The following is a 21549-nucleotide window of genomic DNA, read 5'->3' as shown; positions in this document are numbered from 1 at the left end:
CAATAATACTCATTTTAGTACTGAACTACACAGGTAAGGGAAGGCCACAAGTCTGTTTCTGAGAAAGAGCAAGTGGCACCAAATAACTGACTGGTCAATGGCAAAAACAGTACACAAATTAAATAGCAGGCAAGAACCATTAACAGTGTACAAACAAAGCAAACAGAGAGAAAAATCAAGTGCAAGCAAGTAACTGTATGTGAAAATAAGATTGACCATCAGAAAGCTTCAGAAACATCAACACAATACCGCAAGGAAAGCCCACAAACTTGCTTTCTCCACCAGTTTTGACAACTGAAGATATGAACGCAAAACAAAACAGTGCTGGATGGCTCATGCTGGCGAATCTTAGTTTCAGTATCTGAGTAAAACAAGGATACTAAAACCCTCCCCCCCCCCCCCCCCCTTTAACAGGTGCCTAGGGCCAAAAATAAACAGACTTGTGTTTTGCACTGTGTGGCAAGAGGTAGGTAGCACTGTGATGGTAGGCTTGCCAGCAGCTCCAGCATCACCTCAATTCTGGGGTTTCCATCACTATGGCATCGTGTTTATCTGCTGACTGATTCATCTGTTGCTATCATTGTTGCTGTTGTTAGTGAAAGTGACTCAGCCTCAATTGGGTGCCAGTTTGTCCTGGTTTGATTCTCGTCTGTTGTCATAGCTGCTGCTGGTAGTGATGGCATGGGTGCAGGCTGTAACAGTGCTGTGGCTGTGGCCATGGTGCAAACCTATGAGCACTCGCAGTCTTTGGATAAGACCTAAAAGTGCTGTTGCTGAGGGTGATGGGGTTGGAGGCCCCTGCACTGGCTTGAGAAAGCTCCTGTATTTGTGATGGCCACAGCTAATATGCTGACAGATAAAGTACTCTGGTATGGCTGCAATGAGGAAAGCTTAGTGGTCGTTGTGCCCGAGAATGATGTGTCCCACCCACCTTCTGGCTGAATGTGGATGCCCACACAGTAGTACCCTTCTAGTAGCAGCATGTGTAACATGGACTCAGTGCTTATCATGTAGGTAACATTGTCCAGTGTCATGCACAGCTTTTGCCTATGCAGTACCTTGGCCAGGCTGCATCCACTGACTGGGATGGTCCAGTATGTTTCCAGAAACATTCTAACATTTCAGTGGGCATTGATGCCACTGCTTTCCTCATATGTGCCTTAATAGACTTCCATTTCAAAGTTCAACACTGAGTGGAAAGGGGTCGTGGTCAGGTGCTGTATGGCACTACATTGGCAGAATGCCTCAAATTCTGCAAAACAACTGGTGTCCATTATCAGATACTAAAGTATATGGTGCTTCCTCCATAGTGAAAATGGAAACTAGAGCTGTGATTATAGTAAGTGTGGTTGCAGAAGTGGTTCATGCCACATAATGAAAATTGGAGAGAGCATCCACCCAGTCCTGGATCTATGGTATTTTCTAACCGGGGAAAAAACTTGGCAGTGGCACCCACCTCTCCTTGAGCATTTGAGATAGGATGTCAAAAACTTAAAAAATGATTGTTAAAAATTATGTTCACTTTGTAGAGTTTGATTTATAAGACATATATGTTTGAGGAAATATAAGATGTGTTGTTTGGTCTCAAGTATGTCAAAGTACAGTGCCATGCCTCCCTCGCACAGCATTCTTCAATTGCACATCATTATATTTTACTCTGTGGAATTGAAAACATGTATATTCTGTAATGGAAGCCATAAAACTTATATTCAGTACAGTGGAAATTAAAATGTCCTGTGATTCCTCTTGTGCTCCTACCCCACTTAAAAACATTCACAATTAATACTGGGTGGGATTATTTGTGACTCAGAGAATAAGAACTCTTCAGAAAATTTTCAGTCTTGATTGCCTATTAGCTAATAACTTTCTTTTTTGTGTCACATAAAATGAAATATAGGAAATATAAAACCAGTATAGACAAGAGGCAAGCAATGCAGTACACATTTCTCCAGTCCTTAGGTCCCAGCACCTTTTTCTCTCTAATCTTGCTACAGCTTTACATGGTGTACTTTTTTCCTGCAAAAGAATCTATTACCTCATCAAAGTTTTTCAAACATTTTATGCATGAAAAATCTAAGTGTCATTGTCTGGCACTGAAAAAGCTGTTAATACAAATAACACCCAAGACTGGTGTGATTTCTTGATCTGATTATGTCTATTTTGTCACTGTCTGCAAGATAAAATGAAATAGGCTTTTCTACTATTACAGCAGTTGTAACACACTCCAAATAAGCGAGACTGTTTTGGCACAAATGATCATTTTATCCCCCTCAGTTATGTAAATGACATGCCAGAATATAATACATGAAGTACCAATATCAATTGACTTTTAGGACTCCTACAAGCATAGAGGGAAACATTCCACGTGGGAAAAATATATCTAAAAACAAAGATGATGTGACTTACCAAATGAAAGTGCTGGCAGGTCGACAGACACACAAACAAACACAAACATACACACAAAATTCAAGCTTTCGCAACAAACTGTTGCCTCATCAGGAAAGAGGGAAGGAGAGGGAAAGACGAAAGGATGTGGGTTTTAAGGGAGAGGGTAAGGAGTCATTCCAATCCCGGGAGCGGAAAGACTTACCTTAGGGGGAAAAAAGGACAGGTATACACTCGCACACACACACATATCCATCCACACATATACAGACACAAGCAGACATATTCTTGTGTCTGCATGATCACTAATGGTATCTGTTCTTTTGGACATGTCCGAAAGAACAGATACCATATATATATATATATATATATATATATATATATATATATATATATATATATATATATGGTATCTGTTCTTTCGGACATGTCCAAAAGAACAGATACCATTAGTGATCATGCAGCTCATTAGAATGAAATTACAATGAAATGAATCCCCTAGTTGCATACAGGCGTTGGTATAAGTCAACGGAGACAGTTGAAAATGTGTGCCCCAACCGGGACTCGAACTCGGGATCTCCTGCTTACATGGCAGACGCTCTATCCATCTGAGCCAACAAGGACACAGATGATAGTGTGACTGCAGGGACTTATCTCTGGCATGCCTCCCATGAGACCCACATTTGCAGGAGATCCCGGGTTTGAGTCCCGGTTGGGGCACACTTTTTCAACTGTCCCCGTTGACTTATATCCACCCCTGTATGCAGCTGGGTGTATTCATTTCATTGTAAGAAAGTTTTATGTTAGGAAACAGTTTCACATTTCATTCATATGATCCAGTTTCTCAAGCGTGAGATTCAGAAGGAGTAGTTGTACAATATTTTTATATAAATTTGGAATTTTTATGTTCTTCCACATAATTTTTATGATGTCACTGTTTCTTCTCCTTCCATGTTCAACAAACAATCTTGTCATCACTAATTCTATAGCTCTTTCTGCCATTGTCAAAACTTATTTTCCAGTTAACTTTATTAACTGTGCCAGAATCACCAGTTTAGTTATCCAACATTCTCCAGTTAGGCATTATTCTGTGTCCATACAATGCATTTTCCACACTGTTCCGAGAATAGAGCTTAAGAAGCTGCTGATCAGGGACTGTACAACTGACCCTTAGTAGTGCAGTGATCTGGCAAAAATTTACCTACAAAATTTTATTTTCTTGGATACATTGAGAAGATAATATGTAATCTTTCTTATCTGCTATTCCTGTTAGCCATTTATTTGCACTCTGGTAGTCTGTATCTGTGGCTTTCAGTAATAATTATAACAATGCTAATCATCTGCACACCCAGCAACCATATAAACAAATAGTGATTGGCATTCACCCGTTCAGATTTCTTTGGCTCAGCTAGTACAGCCCTGTCTATGGGAAAAATTTTTATTTATAGGTGCGACCGGGAATTCCCCTGACAGAGACATCATGTACACTCTGCATCCATTCAAAATCGATTTATGATTCACTCAGAAATCAACTTAGAATGTGTTCAAAAACCAACAGAGATGCATTTCAACATTATACGAATAATTGATAGACCAACAAGTGTTGGATCTACACGCTTTCTGAAACAAGGTTTTTTCCTTCAAGAATATGAATTTGGCACCCTTTGAAATTGCCACCTGGGGCAGATAACCCAATCCCCGCCCCTTGATCCAGGTCTGCATCCGCCAACAGCAAGCACTGTGCACCTTGAAATGGGCCAGTGAAGTCAGCGTACACCTTCTCCCAAGTCTGCTCTGCTTGGGACCACTGTGTAAAACATTTTGCTGAAGATGCTTGGTTAAAAGCTCAAGCCTGACACATAAGCATTGTGTGCTTGATTGTACTGTCTATCAGTGGCCAGTAAACATAACATTGAGTTAAAGCTTTCATCCTTGACATACCCCAGTATGAAGTGTGAAGCAACTGAAGGGTGCAAGCACAGGGGGGAGGTAGCACAATGATGCAACATTCAGTGTACTCTGTAGAAAACAACATTACTCTTGAACAACATTAAGCCTATATTTAGTTGCAAAATAATTTCACAACACAGGATGTGATAGTTTTGGGAGACAAACTGACTAACCATTTTGCACTGTTGACACTACTCTACACAGGAAAGGGTGCTGACTAGTAGCAACTGCGATTTCTTGAGCATTGAATGGGAAATCTAACAAGATGTGAACCTAGTCTTCTCTATGGCAAAACACACTGCTTCCTGGCAGTCAAACTCAATGTTGGAGCTAATGGGGGTACATGATACTGCATTGACATTTGCATGCCATTCAGTGGTATGGAAATCAATATCATAATGATAATTTCTTAAGAAAAATACCTGCCATTGCAAATGCCATGCTATATTGTCTTCTTCTTGCCACAAATGCCTTGCAGCATGGGGTCAGGGCAGTCATGTGCCAAGAGGAGGTAAATGGCTCTGAAAATTCTATTACATTCACGTCCAAGATGCTCAATGCAGTGCAACATTATTACTCCCAAATGGAAAAAGAGGCAGTGGCCATGTTTATGCCATTAAGAAATGTCACCCCTATCTATTTGGCATCAGATTTCAGATGGTAACTGACCACAAGCTATTATGGCATTGTTTGGACCGTGTTCCAGCCTCCTGGACAGGAGAGCCCTAAGGCTGTGACATTGGGCACTGTTCTTATCAGTCTATACCTATGACATACTCAATAAGCCAACCAGCCACCTCACAAATGCAGATGCTAACTTCCAGTAGGCCCCAATCCATGATCTGACAACCAGGAAGTCATTATCTTTCAGCTGGATTCAGATTCTACATCAACCCTGCATGATTTTGCCCTTGATGCTACATTGATCATGGTCCAGACAAAACTGGGTCCTATTCTCAACACCATGGCTAAGTGGATTCAGCATAGGTGGCTGCCACATCTCTCAGTGAAGGAACATGGTCCACTCCCTCCATGATGCTGTTCTCCTGCTGAAAATGGGTCATGAATGGCCTCAGTTTAGTATTTCCCAAGATCTGCACCCAGAGTTCTTGCATTCCTACTTGTGGGTCACAGGGGCATATCCAGCATGAAACAGCAGGCATGCTGCTGCACCTACTGGCCAGCCATCACCAAGGACATTGCTGTGGTTATGCACGATGTGTGCTAAACAGAAATCTGCACCCCCCCGCCCCCCAAATGTTTTCTCATTCTGGCACCAGTCACACCCTCAGGAGTATCCGCAGGTAGGCGTCACTGGTCTCTTCTTGTATCAAATGAGGTTGTTTGCAGTCAATTCATACTCCAAATGTCCATACATCATCCCCAAGGCTCCTCAGTTGCAAATGTGATCAAGTCCCTTTCACATATCTTTGCCACTGAGGGCCTTCTGCAGGCTATGATCTCAGACAACAGCCCCAGTTCACCTCCACTCAATTCACCCACCTCTGTGCATTAAATGGGATAAAACATCTCCTTACCACACAGTTTCACCCGCAGTCCAATGAGGAAGTGGAACAGATGGTACAGACCTTCAAAGAGAAGATGAGGGCCCTGTTACAATCCACACCATCGGACAATGCCATCATCTTGTTCTTGGCCACCTATAGGACCACTCCAATTGCAGGAAAAGCCCAACAACCTCACACCTTTCTCTCTCTGCTCTTACCCCTGGGCCAATATCTTTCCTAGCTCCAGTCTACCCCCAGTGCTCGACCAACACCCTGTGTGGACCCAACTGTTTGGATGCCATCCAAACTGGATATTGGCTGTCATCCAGGGTGCAAATGACCACCAGACATATGACAACTCCATGTAAGGTCACCTCTGGTGACGCCACCAGAACCAGTTGTGCCCCAGGACACTGCCAACATGGCCCTCTTGTCTGTACAACCTACACCCCTGGCCTCATCTGCTACGGATGCCTCCTCTACTCTGCCACAACCCCAGGCCCCTGATGACCTATTGGTCATGGACTGGACTATTGCACCCCCTCCTTCCTCTGTTCATGCCCCACCAATGCAGGCCTGCCTTACACGTTGGTATTGAATCTGCAGCATGGCCCTTGTGCAGCCGGAAGGTATCAAGTTAGAGATGCAGGACCTTCCAGCTTCAGCTCCAGCAGTGGTGCACCCCAATACAGCGTCAGCAGTATGTCTGAAGAAAGTGGACCAAAAAGAGAACTAGTGGTTTATGATCCATCTGTAACTGAAACTTACTCTCATACAGGACAACATGAAGCTTTTTAATGCCATACACAACTGCCAGTGCGTCGTTCTTGATTTCTGAATAATTTTGCTGCACCTTTGGGGATGTCTTACATGCAAAAGCTCTTGATTTTTCTGTGACATTAGCATTCTTGTATGATAAAACTTAACCAATACATATTGTGATGTTTTAGATTTTAGGTCAGGACTTTGCCAAGTGTGAAAGGTGCTAAGCACACAAACAACTTCAGGTGTTTTTTCAACTACAAGGATGCTTGTGACACTCTTGAGACTAAATGAACAGAACACCTTCCTTCCTCAAATGGTTCAATTGATGCATGTGGTGAACAACCTGTGGAATGAACTCTTTGTAGTAGTTCACTTACCCAAAAAAAGATTGTAATTCCTTGATATTTTTTGGGGTTGGAAGTTTCTCAATAACATCAATGTACTCTATCACTGACATAGAAGTTTGTAGTTATGAGCACAATTTATTTGGCTTATTACACTGACACAGTAGAAACAAACAAAGTGCAAAGACTAAAACATACAAATTTGATGCCACGCAAGCAAGTGGTGCACTGAGTTCCCACACTGGTAGGATAGACTGCTGTTGATGTTGTTGTGGTCTTCAGTCCAGAGACTGGTTTGATGCAGCTCTCCATGCTACTCTATCCTGTGCAAGCTTCTTCATCTCCCATTACCTACTGCAACCTACATCCTTCTGAATCTGTTTAGTATATTCATCTCTTGGTCTCCCTCTATGATTTTTACCCTCCACGCTGCCCTCCAATACTAAATTGATGATCCCTTGATGCCTCAGAATGTGCCCTACCAACCGATTCCTTCCTCTAGTCAAGTTGTGCCACAAATTTCTCTTCTCTCCAATTCTATTCAATACCTCCTCATTAGTTATGTGATATACCCATCTAATCCTCAGCATTCTTCTGTAGCACCACATTTCAAAAGCTTCTATTCTCTTATTGTTGAAACTATTTATTGTCCATACATGACTACACTCCATACAAATACTTTCAGAAACAACTTTCTGACATTTAAATCTATACTTGATGTTAACAAATTTCTCTTCTTCAGAAACGCTTTCCTTGCCATTGCCAGTCTATATTTTATATCCTCTCTACTTCAACCATCATCAGTTATTTTTCTCCCCAAATAGCAACACTCATTTACTACTTTAAGCCTCTCATTCCCTAATCTAATTCCCACAGCATCACCCGACTTAATTCGACTACATTCCATAATTGTCGTTTTGCTTTTGTTGATGTTCATCTTACATCCTCCTTTCAAGACACTGTCCATCCCGTTCACCTGCTCTTCCAAGTCCTTTGCTGCCTCTGACAGAATTACAGTATCATCGGTGAACGTCAAAGTTTTTATTTCTTCTCCATGGATTTTAATTCCTACTCCGAATTTTTCTTTTGTTTCCTTTACTGCTTGCTCAATATACAGATTGAATAACATTGGGGATAGGCTACAACCCTGTCTCACTCCCTTCCCAACCACTGCTTCCCTTTTATGCCCCTTGACTCTTATAACTGCCATCTGGTTTCTGTACAAATTGTAAATAGCCTTTTGCTCCATGTATTTTACCCCTGCCACCTTCAGAATTTGAAAGAGAGTATTCCAGTCAACATTGTCAAAAGCTTTCTCTAAGTCTACAAATGCTAGAAATGTAGGTTTGCCTTTCCTTAATCTATTTTCTAAGATAAGTCACAGGGTCAGTATTGCCTCACGTGTTGATAGACTGCTACTCGCCACACAAGGGATGCACTGAATGGCAGACAGGCACACTTAAAAGTAGTTTTAAAAGCAGACTATACAATTGGGCAGATTCATTCTTCAGATACAGCTTAATCTACTCTTATTATGTCTGTCCACCACTCAACATATCCTCTACGTGGTGAGCAGCAATCTTTGCTATTTAATAATGCGGGAATATATAGATTGCTACTTATTGTAAAGATGACATGTTAAGTTGCAGACACTTACACATAAGCTTTCAGCCACAGCCTTTGTCAGAAACAGGAGGAGAAACACACACCACTCACTCACACAAACAAGCACACCTCATGCACATATGACCACCAACTCCAGCAGCTCAGACCAGAATCTCAGGGGCCAAAGTTGGCAGTGATGTGCATGTGAGGTGTGCTTGCTTGTGTGAATGAAAGGCACATGTTTCTTTTTCTGACAAAGGTTGTGGCCAACAGCTTATGTGTAAGTGCCTTTTAATTGTACCTGTCTGCAACTTAACATGATATCTTTATGGTAAGTAGCAATCCATCTTTTCCTACCTAGGGTTTCCATTGTTTAATCTAAGCTAATTCATTTTGTTTGTTGAACAAATCTACATTTTTCCAGGAATAGGTTAAGTATTTGTGACATATTCTCAATGATCACCAACGTCACAGAATTCTATCTAACTACGGAAACTCCAGGTTGGAATATCAACAATGCATGGAAAATACAAGTTGATACTTACTGTAAAGATGACATTCTGAGTTGCAAAAAGACTCAATTAAAAGACACTTACATATTAGCTTCAGCCATAGCTTTCATCAGAAAGCACACCTGGAAAATGCCACTAGACAATGCCACTGACCTTCCAGAGTGGGCACTATTCCAAGACTTCACACAATGGATTCACCAGATCAGACATTAACTCCTCCCCTCCAACATTTTCAACACCTTAGACAACGCACTAATTATAGAGCTTCCAGCACTGTATGCTTATTTCAGGTATGACTGCTAAAATGTTTGAAGATATGACCTATTGATACATCAGAGCCAATGGAAAGTGAACATCTGGAGTGGCCACAATCACTGTGCACCTGATATAATTGGCAATCACAGAGCTACCAGTAAGTCACATGTGACAAGTTACTTTTGATTCATTTCCAGCTGGATGCTCCCATAATGACCTTCTCCATACTTAAACATTGTGTATGGATTCACTTGATGAGAATCGGACGGTCTCAATATTGTGTTATACAATTCTTAATGTTGTAACCTCTTACACAAGTTGGAATGTGGTGAGCTGTATTCGCAATTTATTCTTACAGTTGATAAATGTCTGTCTGCAGCATTTTAAATATGGGAATTTGTTAGGAATTTAAAAAGAAAGAAACAAGAAAAGCTCCTTTGTGTCAAAATCAGTCAGGATTGCCAATCTCAGTAATTCAAGACAGCCTTTTTTTATGAGCTTCAGTCTCACAGTTGGTGACACCTGATATGTTGAGCCACCCAACAAACATGATTACCTGCATTTTGACAGATCCTAGCCATTTCGTGTTAACATTCTCTCCTTTGTAGCTTTCTGTTTCATAGGTAGTGGTTCTGATTTGATAAAGTTCTCTCAACAAGTATAACTTTAATGCAAATGTTTTAGACTCTCTAAACTATGTTAATGAGGTAGTAGGCAAGGAAATTTCACAGGGAGCTGTGCATTAATAGAAGCAATAATGGTGTGTGACGAGGGCCTCCCGTCAGGTAGACGGCTCGCCTGGTGCAAGCCTTTCGATTTGACGCCACTTCGGCGACTTGCACGGCAATGGGGATGAAATGATGATGATTAGGACAGCACAACACCCAGTCCCTGAGTGGAGGAAATCTCTGACCCAGCTGGGAATCGAACCCGGGACCTTAGGATTGACAGCCTGTCGTGCTGACCACTCAGCTACCGGGGGTGGACAGCAAGATAATGTCCATAAGAAACAAGAGAAATTATCTTATCATGGTATACCAACATGGACTTGAATCTGCCAGCCCTGATCCAGGTGTTTCTGTTGCATAGCTGCTAAGTAACTTGTCCTCTTTTCGCATAAATATTTTTCACTTTCATTGTGAGATATATTCTTATTAATACAGTTTGAACAACTTAAAAACTTAAATGCAGAAGGTGGAGACATGCACAGTGAAACATGGTAACTTCATATTATTACTATCAATTAAATTGCATATGTTGCGTGAAAAGGAAAACTATAAGATTAATAACATTGAAGAGGCAAAATTTCAGTATTGCTGATAGACACATATAAAAATACATACACTGTCATACCTATTGGAGCTAATAGTTCCTCCCTCAGGGAAGAGAGAAGGATAGATTGGGAAGGTCAGAAAGGAAGGGCAGGTCACTCACACACCAGGATCAGAGGGAACCAGCTGTTATGAGGATGAAAGGAGACAAAGCTCTCTCATCCAGAGCCCAATGGACCTGCTCTTCCTTTTTAACATTCCTCAACACATTCCGTTTTCCTTCCTGATGGACCAATTATTGGCGTTTCTGAAAGCTAGGATAAGAAATTATATACATTCATTACAGAATATGTTTTACTGTGTGAAACAATGCAAATATTTACTGTCTTTTGAGGCTGTGTTTTTTATTCTGATTTGTAAGTAATGTTTAACACATTCTTTTTTTTATTTCTGACAGATTAATATCACAATTTTCTGTTTGCACTGTTCATTTTATTATCTCTATAAAAACAACCCACGAGAGTGCTTTCAAGTAAGCAAGCCAAAACGTTTTTATTATCTTGGAAGGGAGGAGGAAGAGTGTGGGAAAATGGGCATTTTCTTTGAAATTAAACAGAAACTACTCTTAGGAGTTCAAAAGCGACAAAGCAGGATTGGCTTCCTCGTCTTCAAAATTTAGATGGGAGCATGTGGAACAAATTCATGTTTATTAAAAATTAGACAGAAACTCCTTTTCAGAGTCCAGCTCAAGAGGAAAAAAGCGAGATGAGACAAGATGGAAATTAACTGCAATATTCCAGAAAGCTCATACATTGTCAGTATTGATTTTTAATTTTCATTATATCCCTCCCTACCTCTTTTTTTCAGGTGAAAGAATCTGAAATGCTGTGAGTCTTACTTTTCGTGAATGTGTGTTTGTTGATTGGTTTCCACTGATAAGTAGATATTATGTTTTAATACTTTATACTCTATTAATTGCAGTACAAACACAATAATACCCTATAGATAAGTGATTTTTTTTATTAGACATCTTAATAAGCAAGGTTTTGTGTGATATTAGAAAAAAGATTAAAATATTTACCTTCTCGTGGAGAATCAGTCTCCTGGTGGTCGTACAGCGCTGTCCAGCAGTGCCTACACATGCAAATAACACAGAGCGGACAGCCATTTCAAGATCAGCATCTGCATCTACAATAATAGCGTTGTTTCCTCCAAGTTCTAGTATAAATTTACCAAACCTTTCTTGCACTTGCAATGCAACCTAGAAGTCAAACCAACCAGTAATCAGCTTTTAGGAAGGCAGCAAATCTTGTTCATGCAGAAAAGTGAAACAGATATAAAAAGTATATCAGTAAAATTGTCCCCAAGATTAATAATCAAATATATCACCCTGTCTCTTGTGACCACTGTTCTATATACTGCACTATTCATGAAATATTCTGGGTGCAGTGCACAGCTTCAGTGTGTTGTTTATTCTTTAACTTCCCCAACAATGCTTCTGCAGTGTCGAAAGGTTGGTATTATTAAAGAATAAATCAGGGTCGTATGTAGAGCAAACAGATTTTATGTGACGTTGGATGAAATATTATCAAATATCGATGACCATATGTTTAACCATCTTACTTTCTTTCCTCCCACTTCGACTTTTTTCCTGTTACTATTTCTCAGAAAATAATTAAAAGTTTTGATATTTATATTGTAAATTTGTAAATACAGTAACTGAAGGTCTAGTGTTTGGACATATCCTTCTTCAGAGCCAACAAACACCACACACACGCGCGCGCGCCCACACACACACACACACACACACACAAGGATACATATACTTCTCCTGGCCCACAATGATGAAATAGTATACCTCAACTGGGTTGATGAGTTATGTCAGGCAGAGTGAGTAAGGGCAGAAAAGAGTTGGGGAGGGGGAGGGAGGTTTGGAGAAGGTATCAGACAAATGGGAGAGAGAAGCAGTAGGCTTACAGGATGGGAATGAGGTACCAGTGAGTTCATTCTGGCTAAAGGCTGGGGGGGGGGAGGGGGGGGGGAATTATGTGCAGCACACAGTGATATGGTTTGGAGGGGGAGACAGAACACTGGGAGAGGAAGACTGTGGGGAGAAGGGTGTGAGTACAGGATGAATGAAGTCACAATGTGGTGGCTGTGGAAATGGGTGTTGAGCAGATGACTAGTGCAGATTGAGTCCAGAAGGATTACGTGATCAAATTATGTGTTGCAAAGATACTTCAAAGGAGATGATATTGTGGGGGAGGATTGAGACAGCATTAGCTGCAAAGAATCCATTGAAATAAAGCATACTCATGCCCATATAAAATGTTGTGCAGAAACAGAGCTAGTCGGTCATATGACTGTTTTCATAGGTGGCCCTGCCTCTGATAGCATAGGATAGGATAGGATAGAATAAGATATACCTGTGACAGGACTGGAGTGGGATGTGCTGAGTAGCATTGGAGAAGTATTGCACTTGAGCTTTCCACAGGGACTGTGACTTACATGGCAACTGTCTGGGATAATTTAATGACATGAGGCCTGAATACTGAGCACATCCTTTTAATCACTTTTGGTTGCTAATAATAACGGTTCAAGTTTGTTAAAAAATTTACTTATGCATTTTGGGCATAGTTCATCATCAGAGAATCATTAAAAAGAACTTAATAAAGAGTATCCTGGCAACAAAATACTCTATATTAAATTCTTTTCTCTGACATTTTGAAGATACACTATGTTCAAAATAAGTAAATAAAAAGTTTTAACAACGTGTAGGCTGTTGTTATTAGTGACTAAAAGTAGAGACAATAATGATCTAAGTAGAGGGTTTGGGAGTAAGTGTGATGTTAGGATGGACTAGGATATTTATATAAATTGGATGGACCACGAAATACTGCTGTGGGAGGAGGAGGAAGGATTGTCGGTAGGATGTTCATCTATCAGAGATTATTGGAACAGCGGAAAGATCCACAGGACTGGAAGAAGGCCCAGGTCATAGCAATCTATAAAAAGGTTAGAAAATCGGATGCACATAATTACCGGCCAATTTCACTGACATTGATTTGTTGCAGAATCATGGAACATATTTTGTGTTGAGACATAATGACCTTTCTAGACTCTGAGAAGCTCATCTGCAGAAACCAGCATGGTTTTAGGAAACAGCAGTCACACAAGACACTGCTGGCCCTCTTTGTGCATGATATACAACAGGCTCTAGATACCGGCTCCCAGGTTGATGCCATATTTCTCGACTTTTGAAAGGCGTTCGACTCAGTTCCACACTGTCACTTGCTCCGAAAAGTGTGCGCTTATGGTCTATTGACATATGTGGGTGGATAGACAGTTCTGTAACAGTCATGGAGCAGTACGTCATCCTGAACAGGGTGACTACAACAGGAACAAGTGTAAATTCAGGTGTGCCCCAGGGCAGCCTAATAGGTCCACTGCTTTTTATGATTTACATAAACAATGTGGCTGATGGTACTGACAGTGGCATTACACTGTTTGCCAATGATGCTGTAGTCTACAGGAAAGTAGTATCACATGAAAGTTATGAACAAATCAATGAGGATTTGCAGAAAATAAATGTGTGGACTGTCAGCTATCTATCAATTTTAGTAAGTGTAACCTACTGTGTATAACAAGGTGAAAATCCCGTTTAATGTATGAGTACAAAATAAATGCCCAGTCTTTGGAAGCGGTAACATCTGTCAAGTATTTGGGTGTGACTATTTGAAATGATCTCAAATTGAATGATCAGATTACACAAGTAATGGGTAAAGCAAACTCTAAATTGCGGTTTATTGGTAGAATCCTGAAGAGATGCAGTCCTGCGACAAAGGAAATAGTTTACAATATGTTAGTTCGTCCAGTCTTAGAGTATTGTTCGTCTGTATGGGACCCTTACCAGTTGGGTCGGATTCAAGAGACTGAAAAGGTCCAAAGAAGAGCAGTAAAATTCATGACTGGTACATTTAGCCGTCGTGAGAGTGTTGCAAATCTCATAGAAAGTTTGAAGTGGGACACTCTTGCAGATAGACGGTGCGCCAAACGGAAGGGGCTGCTCACTAAATTCTGAAATCCAATCTTCACCAAGGATGTAGAGTATATATTATTACCACCAACTTTCAAATTGTGCAATGATCACTATTCAAAGATAAGGGAAATTAGAGCTTGTACTGAGGCATTCAGACAGTCGTCTTTCCCTCGCACAATGCGTAAGTGGAAAAGAGGGGTTGCGGGGGAGGGGGGGGGGGGGGGGTAATATGTCTTTGGCGTGATTTGTGCCCTCCGCCACACACTGTTCGGTGGCTAGCAAAGTATGTATGTAGATGCAGATGTAGATGTAGATTTCTATAAGTTGAAGCCCAGGTAAAAGATATGCTTATGATCTTCCAGTCTCAGATAATACTGTGTGATTAGGACAATGCTCCTTCGCAGCTGATTCATTAGGATGGTCAGAGAATTAGGGGTGCGGCATAGGAAGTAGGACTAAGTTTGGGGGGGGGGGGTCATAGGGGGGCGGGGGGTAATGCCTGCCTATGAAGGTCTTAGTAATGTGTATTGATGGCAAAGACATGGGCATTATAGGTTTAGGAGATCCACCATAAGTGGCAGTAACTACATCACAGGACCTCTGGCCATGCTACTCAGCTACCTGAAGAACTACAAACATGACAATCTATCTGGCTGCAGAGTAAGTGGAAGTCAGTTTTCTTTGGGCACCAAACTGAAGCAGATTGTCATCAGCTACACTAAGCCACCATTTGTTTGCTGCCACTGTCACTGGTCTGTGATTGTGGCATCACTCTGGTCTGTTGGATTCTGTCAAAGTCATCATCTTGCCTTGGTGTACTGCTGCAGAATTGGTATTGTTAAGTCTATCACAGGCAGCCTCACAGTGGACAAACTGGTTCAAGATACACCTGGGTTGGTAACATAAAAGTTACCAGATTCTAGTTTGGGAGAAATATTAGTCACTGCATGGTCATTTGAAAGAACACAGACAGCCCAGTGCCCAACACTGCATCTGACATGTTGCCTTCGCAGCTTCAACCAATAGATGCCCCAACCATCCACCAAGACCCTTCTTCCAAGCTCTGAAGGGAGCTTTCCTTCAGCTCTGACACTTCCTGTGGCCACAGCTGCTACACCTAATCCAAACATAGTGCTGTTTGTGTAGCTTTTCATCATTGTCAGTCTCAGATTTACATGGTCATCCATGCACTAAGACGACTATATCAATACTGTAAGTTGCCATTTGTCATAATAACAAGTGCCCCAGCAACATTTCCTAGGTTGCTGGAGCAATTACTGCAGGGAATTCCCCATTGTTCAAATTATTTGGATGACATCACATAACAAGCACTAATAAACAGAAAATGTATGCATTCTTTGGCAAGTTTTCACACTACTGGGGCAAACAAGCCTCTGTTGCAACCATCAAAAGTGCTCATTTTTCATCCATGAATAAAGTACTTAAGACATATTATGGGAATAGATGGAGTGAGCCCAAAAGAATTGTATCTATAGGCCACACAGAAACTACCTAAACTAAATAATCTAAAAGAACTTCAGTAATTGTAAAATGAATTATTACAGATGTTTCACTTCAAATTTTGCCACAGTAACCACACCATTTGTCACAAGGTTATTTCCCTTTTGAGTGGACTTTCGAATACAAGCAAGCATTCTCTTCTCCTAAGCAGTGTCTAATACAGGCTCCATGCCTCATCCATTTTTTCTACTGAGCACCCTCTTATCATTCTCAAAACTGTCTTGAGCAGCTGGTTCAACAGTCAACATGCAATGGAAATATTTTAGACCTTGTAGCTACAAACAGTTCTGACCTTATCAAAGGTGTCAGAATAGAGACTGGGATTAGTGACCATGATGTCATCATAGTGACTAGAGTTACTAAATTTAATAAATCAATCAAGAAGGATAGGAGAGCATTTCTGCCAGAAAGAGTGATAAACAGTTGTTAGCATCTCTTTTAGACAATGAAGTGACAACATGTACTTCCACAATGGTGGATGTAGAGGAATTATGGACATAGTTTAAATGGATTGTAAATCATGTTCTGGAGAAGTACATGCAAAATAAATGGATTAGGGATGGAAAAAAGTCCCACCATGGCGTTTAAAAACAAAATTCAGAAAATTCTGAGGAAGCAAAGGCTGTTTCATTCTCAGTTTAAAAGAAAACACACAAAAGATGACAGGCAAAAGTTATTAGAGTCATCCTTAACATTTATTTGCTGCAGAATTCTCAAAAATTTTCTCAGTTTGAATATAACAAATTTTCTTGAGCCTGAAAAACTTCTATCCATGAATCAGCAGGGTTTTTAGAAAGCACTGCTCAGGCAAAACTCGGCTTGCCCTTTTCTCACATGATATTTGTTAGCTATGGATGAAGAACAATAAGCAGATTCCATAGTCGTAGAGTTCCAAAAAGCATATGACACCCCACTGCACACTGTTAACATAGGTATGAGCATATGGGATAGGTTCCCAGATATGTTCCTCACAGACTTCTTAAGTAACAGAAGCCAGTACCTTGTCTTTGATACTGAGTATTCATAAGAGACAAGGGTGTCATTCAGAGTGCCCCCAGGGAAGTGTTGTAGGACTGCTGTTATTTTCTATACACATAAATGATCTAGTAGATTGGGTCAGTAGCAATCTGCAGCTGTTTGATGATGAAACTGTAATGTGTGGGAGGATGTCATCATTGAATGACTGTAGCAGGATTCAAGTCAACTTATAGAAAATTTCTAGGTGGTGTTGTGAATGGCAGCTAGCTCTAAATGTAGAAAAACTGTAAGTTAATGTGGATGAGTCAGAAAAACAAACTTGTAATTTTCAAATATGACATTAGTAGTGTCTTCTTTGACGCAGTCATGTCAATTAAGTAAATGGGTGTAATGTTGCAAAGTGATACAAAATGTAATGAGCTTGTAAGGATTGTAGTAGCAAAGGAGAATTGTCAACTTTTGTTTATTGGGAGAATTTTAGGAAAGTGTGGTTCATCTGTAAAAGAAACCACATATAGGACACCAATGTGACCCATTCTTGAGTACTGCTTGAGTGTTTGGTATCTGGACCACACTGGATTAAAGGAAGAGATTGAAGCAATTCAGATGCGGGATGCCAGATTTATTACCGGTAGGTTTCAACAATGCACAAGTATAGGGGAGATGGAAAAGAAACTTGTAGCTACCTATTTATAGTTACTGCTAGATGAACAAATGTTACAGATTTTGGTGCATGTCACAGCCTCTGCATGAACTGGTAGAATGACCTGCTTTTTGGTGTAGCTAATGCACCCACCATATTTCATTGGGATTTACAACAGTTAATCCACAGTATCCCTTGTTGTGTGAATTACCTGGATATCATCACTCACACAGGAGCCACTCAGAAGCAGTGTCTGCAGAGCCTAGAGATGTTGTTTAGCCACCTACAGGAAACAGTTTATACTGCCATCTCAAAAGTGCATATTTTTTAGACTAATAGTAGTAAGGAGAACACAGCAAGTGCCTGAACGTGATTTTCCAAAAACTTTGCTCAGTGGAAGAGGATTCAAAATAAATGAACACATGTCTTGGCTTATGTAGATACTTGACTGTTTCTGAGAAAACAATAGTCAAAGGCTTAGACGTACTTTAGATGCCTGTTAGTGTGTGATAATCTCATCTGAAATGGTGACAGAGTGGCTAGCATCTTGGTCTTGTGTCCTACGTTTGACACACTATTTGTCCCCAGCCATGTCTTTTAGATTAGATTAGATTAGTTTACGTTCCATAGATCCGTGCTGAGGAGATGCTCGTAGATGTGGAACATGTCTTTTTTTTTTTTTTTTTTTTAGCTGAAATAACAATACTAATAGTATGAATATACACAATACATCATTTGTTTCTATTAAAAAATTTGTCAATGGAGTAGAAGGAGTTGGCCACTAGTAAGTCTTTCAGGCTCCTTTTAAACTGATCTTTATTTGTAACTAAATGTTTTATGTTTACTGGCAAAGTATTGAAGATGAGTGTTCCCGAGTAGTGGACCCCTTTTTGAACTAAAGTAAGTGCTTTTAAGTCCTTGTGCAGATCATTTTTGTTCCTGGTATTTTATGTATGAACTGAGTTGTTTGTTGGAAAAAGAGATATATTATTTAGGACAAATTTCATTAATGAGTAAATATACTGAGAGGCAGTAGTTAGTATACTCAGTTCTTTGAAGAGGTTTCTACAGGACGTCCGTGAATTTACTCCACAAATAATACATATTACACGCTTTTGGACTCTGAAAACTTTTGTTTGACTTGAAGAGTTACCCCAAAATATTATACCATATGACATTATGGAATGACAGTAGGCAAAGTATGCAAGCTTTTTCATTTTAATGTCGCCTATGTCTGCTAACACTCGAACTGCAAATACAGATTTGTTAAGGCGTTTCTGCAGTTCTGTGGTGTGCTCTTCCCAACTGAATTTATTATCAAGTTGTAATCCCAGGAATTTAAGACTGTCAACCTCTTCTATCTGCTCTTCTTCGTATTTTATGCATACGCTGGGTGGAAACCTCTTACAGGTTCTAAATTGCATATAGTGAGTCTTTTCGAAGTTTAATGTCAGTGAGTTGGCTTTAAACCATTTATTAATATCCATGAAAATATCATTAGCAGATCTTTCTAGAACTACACTTGACATACTATTTATTGCAATACTTGTGTCATCTGCAAACAAAACGAACTCTGCTTCTGGCAGTGTAACTGATGAGAGATCTGTAGAAGGTTACTACATGAATATCTTTTTATCAAGATAGGGTATACAAGGACATTATCTTAATCATAAAATTACAACTGGGTTTCACAGTAAGTGTCATACATTTATTATATATGTGTGTATGGCATTTTCAAGTGCTACAATCTTTCTTAAATTCTTATTTTTTATTCTTATATCAATTATTATATTAATTCTTATATTTTATTCTTATGCTTATTCTACAGGAAGATTTGGTGCCTTCACTTGTATGATACCATTTGAAGAAACATTAAAAACACAGAAATGCCAAAAACTGCAAGCATTATTCAAAGACAGGTTTTCCACAGTGACATTTCTTCATATGAATCTCACTCAGGAAAGAAACATTGTTAATATGGCTGAAGATTTGATGCATTGTCAATAATTTCATGGCAGTTCACGCATAAAGGAACACTTTACTGAAAGTTGGCATTTGCAATTGATTATGAATCAAGATACACTACAGGAATTTCACTGAAAAAAATTTCAAATACTTTCCTCTTTCATTTATTGTATTTTTCTTTTCTTTTAAGTACATTCACCAGTCATTCAATTAGTATGCAAATAAGAGCAACATTACTTCAAATAAGATTAAACACAGGGTGTAAAAGTGTGATGCCATGATGCTAGCCACTATGCCACCGCTTCAGCTAAACTTTTCCTCACTAAAAAGCACATAAAGTACCTCAAAAATGGTCAAGTATCTACGGATAAAGAGATATATGTTTGATTATTTTGAATCCTCTTCCTCTGAGCAAAGTCTCTGGGAAATTGGGTTTTGGCACTTGTCATGTTCTGCTTATAAGCACTAGGTCCACAAATTAAGTCAGAGTGTACTACACCTACTTTAGGCCACACCTTCATTAACCTGTCTGAGCCTAGAAATCCTAAAGGACTTCAATTATTTTTAGGCAAAATTAATTATCATGGCGAATTTCATCATCAAAGTGGCTCAAATTGCTACACCCTTAAAAATTTAGGCAAAAGGAGGTCAAATTCAAGTAGAGACCTACCATAAATTAAAGTGATGTTTCCAGCCTGTATTCAGTCTAGCTGTTTCCACACCACACCACACCAGACATTCATCTTACAGCTAAATAGAGCATTAGCACAGAACTGTTGTACTAGCTAACAAATTCTGAGGTACACTTGATAACATTTGCATTAAAAAATTTGATAATGGCACTAAATGAAACGAGTGAAATGAATGAAATCTGCGGAAGTTCGGCCGTCGAGTGCAAGTCTTATTTCAGTCACTGCCACATAGGTGACTTGCATGGAGGTGATGAGGATGAAATGATGATGAGGACAACAACAATACTCAGTCCACGAGTGGGTAAAATCTCCAACGCGGATGGGAACTGAACCTGGGCCCGCTGTATGGGAGGCAAGCAGGTTACCACTGAGCTAACCAGGTGGACATAACAGCACAAATGAATTATTTGAAGCTTGAGAAACAGACAGTTGCAGTAATTTATGACATCATGTGTTCCTGAGTGCCATAAACTTTCACTTCCTAACAGACCACAGATTCTTGACTCTTTTTTCAACTCTCATAATAAATATCTGCACAAAATGGCACAATAACTATAGAAGTGGACTATTTTCTAAGTGATTATAATTATGAAATCCACTCTGGCCCATAGCCCAATATGGAAAATGTGTACACATTGTGCCAGTTGCCTATGTGGTGAGAAGCTCATTCAATGAAACCAGGTTCTCTGTTTCATCATCAACATCAACATTGAAGCTGCTAGCAAAGTAGCTGCAGTCACAGACTGCCACTCCTTGCCCTATTTGGTCTTATTGACAGTACCACCATGGTATTCAGAGCGTCTGCCTAAAGGGATCACTCTGACATCTTGAATGTTTTTCTCCGTCCACCCTCTGACTCAATGGCATTTTACTACTTTTGAACGGGGATGAAGACTGCTGCTTCACCATACCACCCAAACACCACTTCCACATCCTCAAGGTGCTTCATCAGTTTTATTGTGGGATGTTGTGAATAAAATAATTGACATGTCATTATTTCTACTGGCTCCACAGGATACTGACATAAAACACACAATTTCAGATGGCCTCAGCTCTGCATTTTTCCCCATGACCTACACCCTGAGCATCCTTGGGAATGAGTTCATACATATTTCA

The 21549-nt window shown here is 40.0% G+C and overlaps 1 protein-coding gene across 1 annotated transcript in view; it reads right to left on the bottom strand.

Moving 5' to 3' along the window:
* The window catches only part of LOC126260131 (alpha-aminoadipic semialdehyde dehydrogenase-like), a 138521-nt gene that overhangs the window by 29450 nt on the left and 87522 nt on the right, over positions 1–21549 (bottom strand). Inside the window, exon 5 of the mRNA XM_049957376.1 lies at positions 11677–11856. Within this exon, the coding sequence (XP_049813333.1) occupies positions 11677–11856 (180 nt within the window). The remainder of the gene's footprint in view (positions 1–11676; positions 11857–21549) is intronic.

This window comes from Schistocerca nitens, chromosome 5 (assembly GCF_023898315.1).
Source record: "Schistocerca nitens isolate TAMUIC-IGC-003100 chromosome 5, iqSchNite1.1, whole genome shotgun sequence".
NCBI classification, from domain to species: Eukaryota; Metazoa; Arthropoda; class Insecta; order Orthoptera; family Acrididae; genus Schistocerca; species Schistocerca nitens.
The sequence above is the reverse complement of the archived record's forward strand: the minus strand, read 5'-3'. Positions and strand labels throughout refer to the sequence as shown.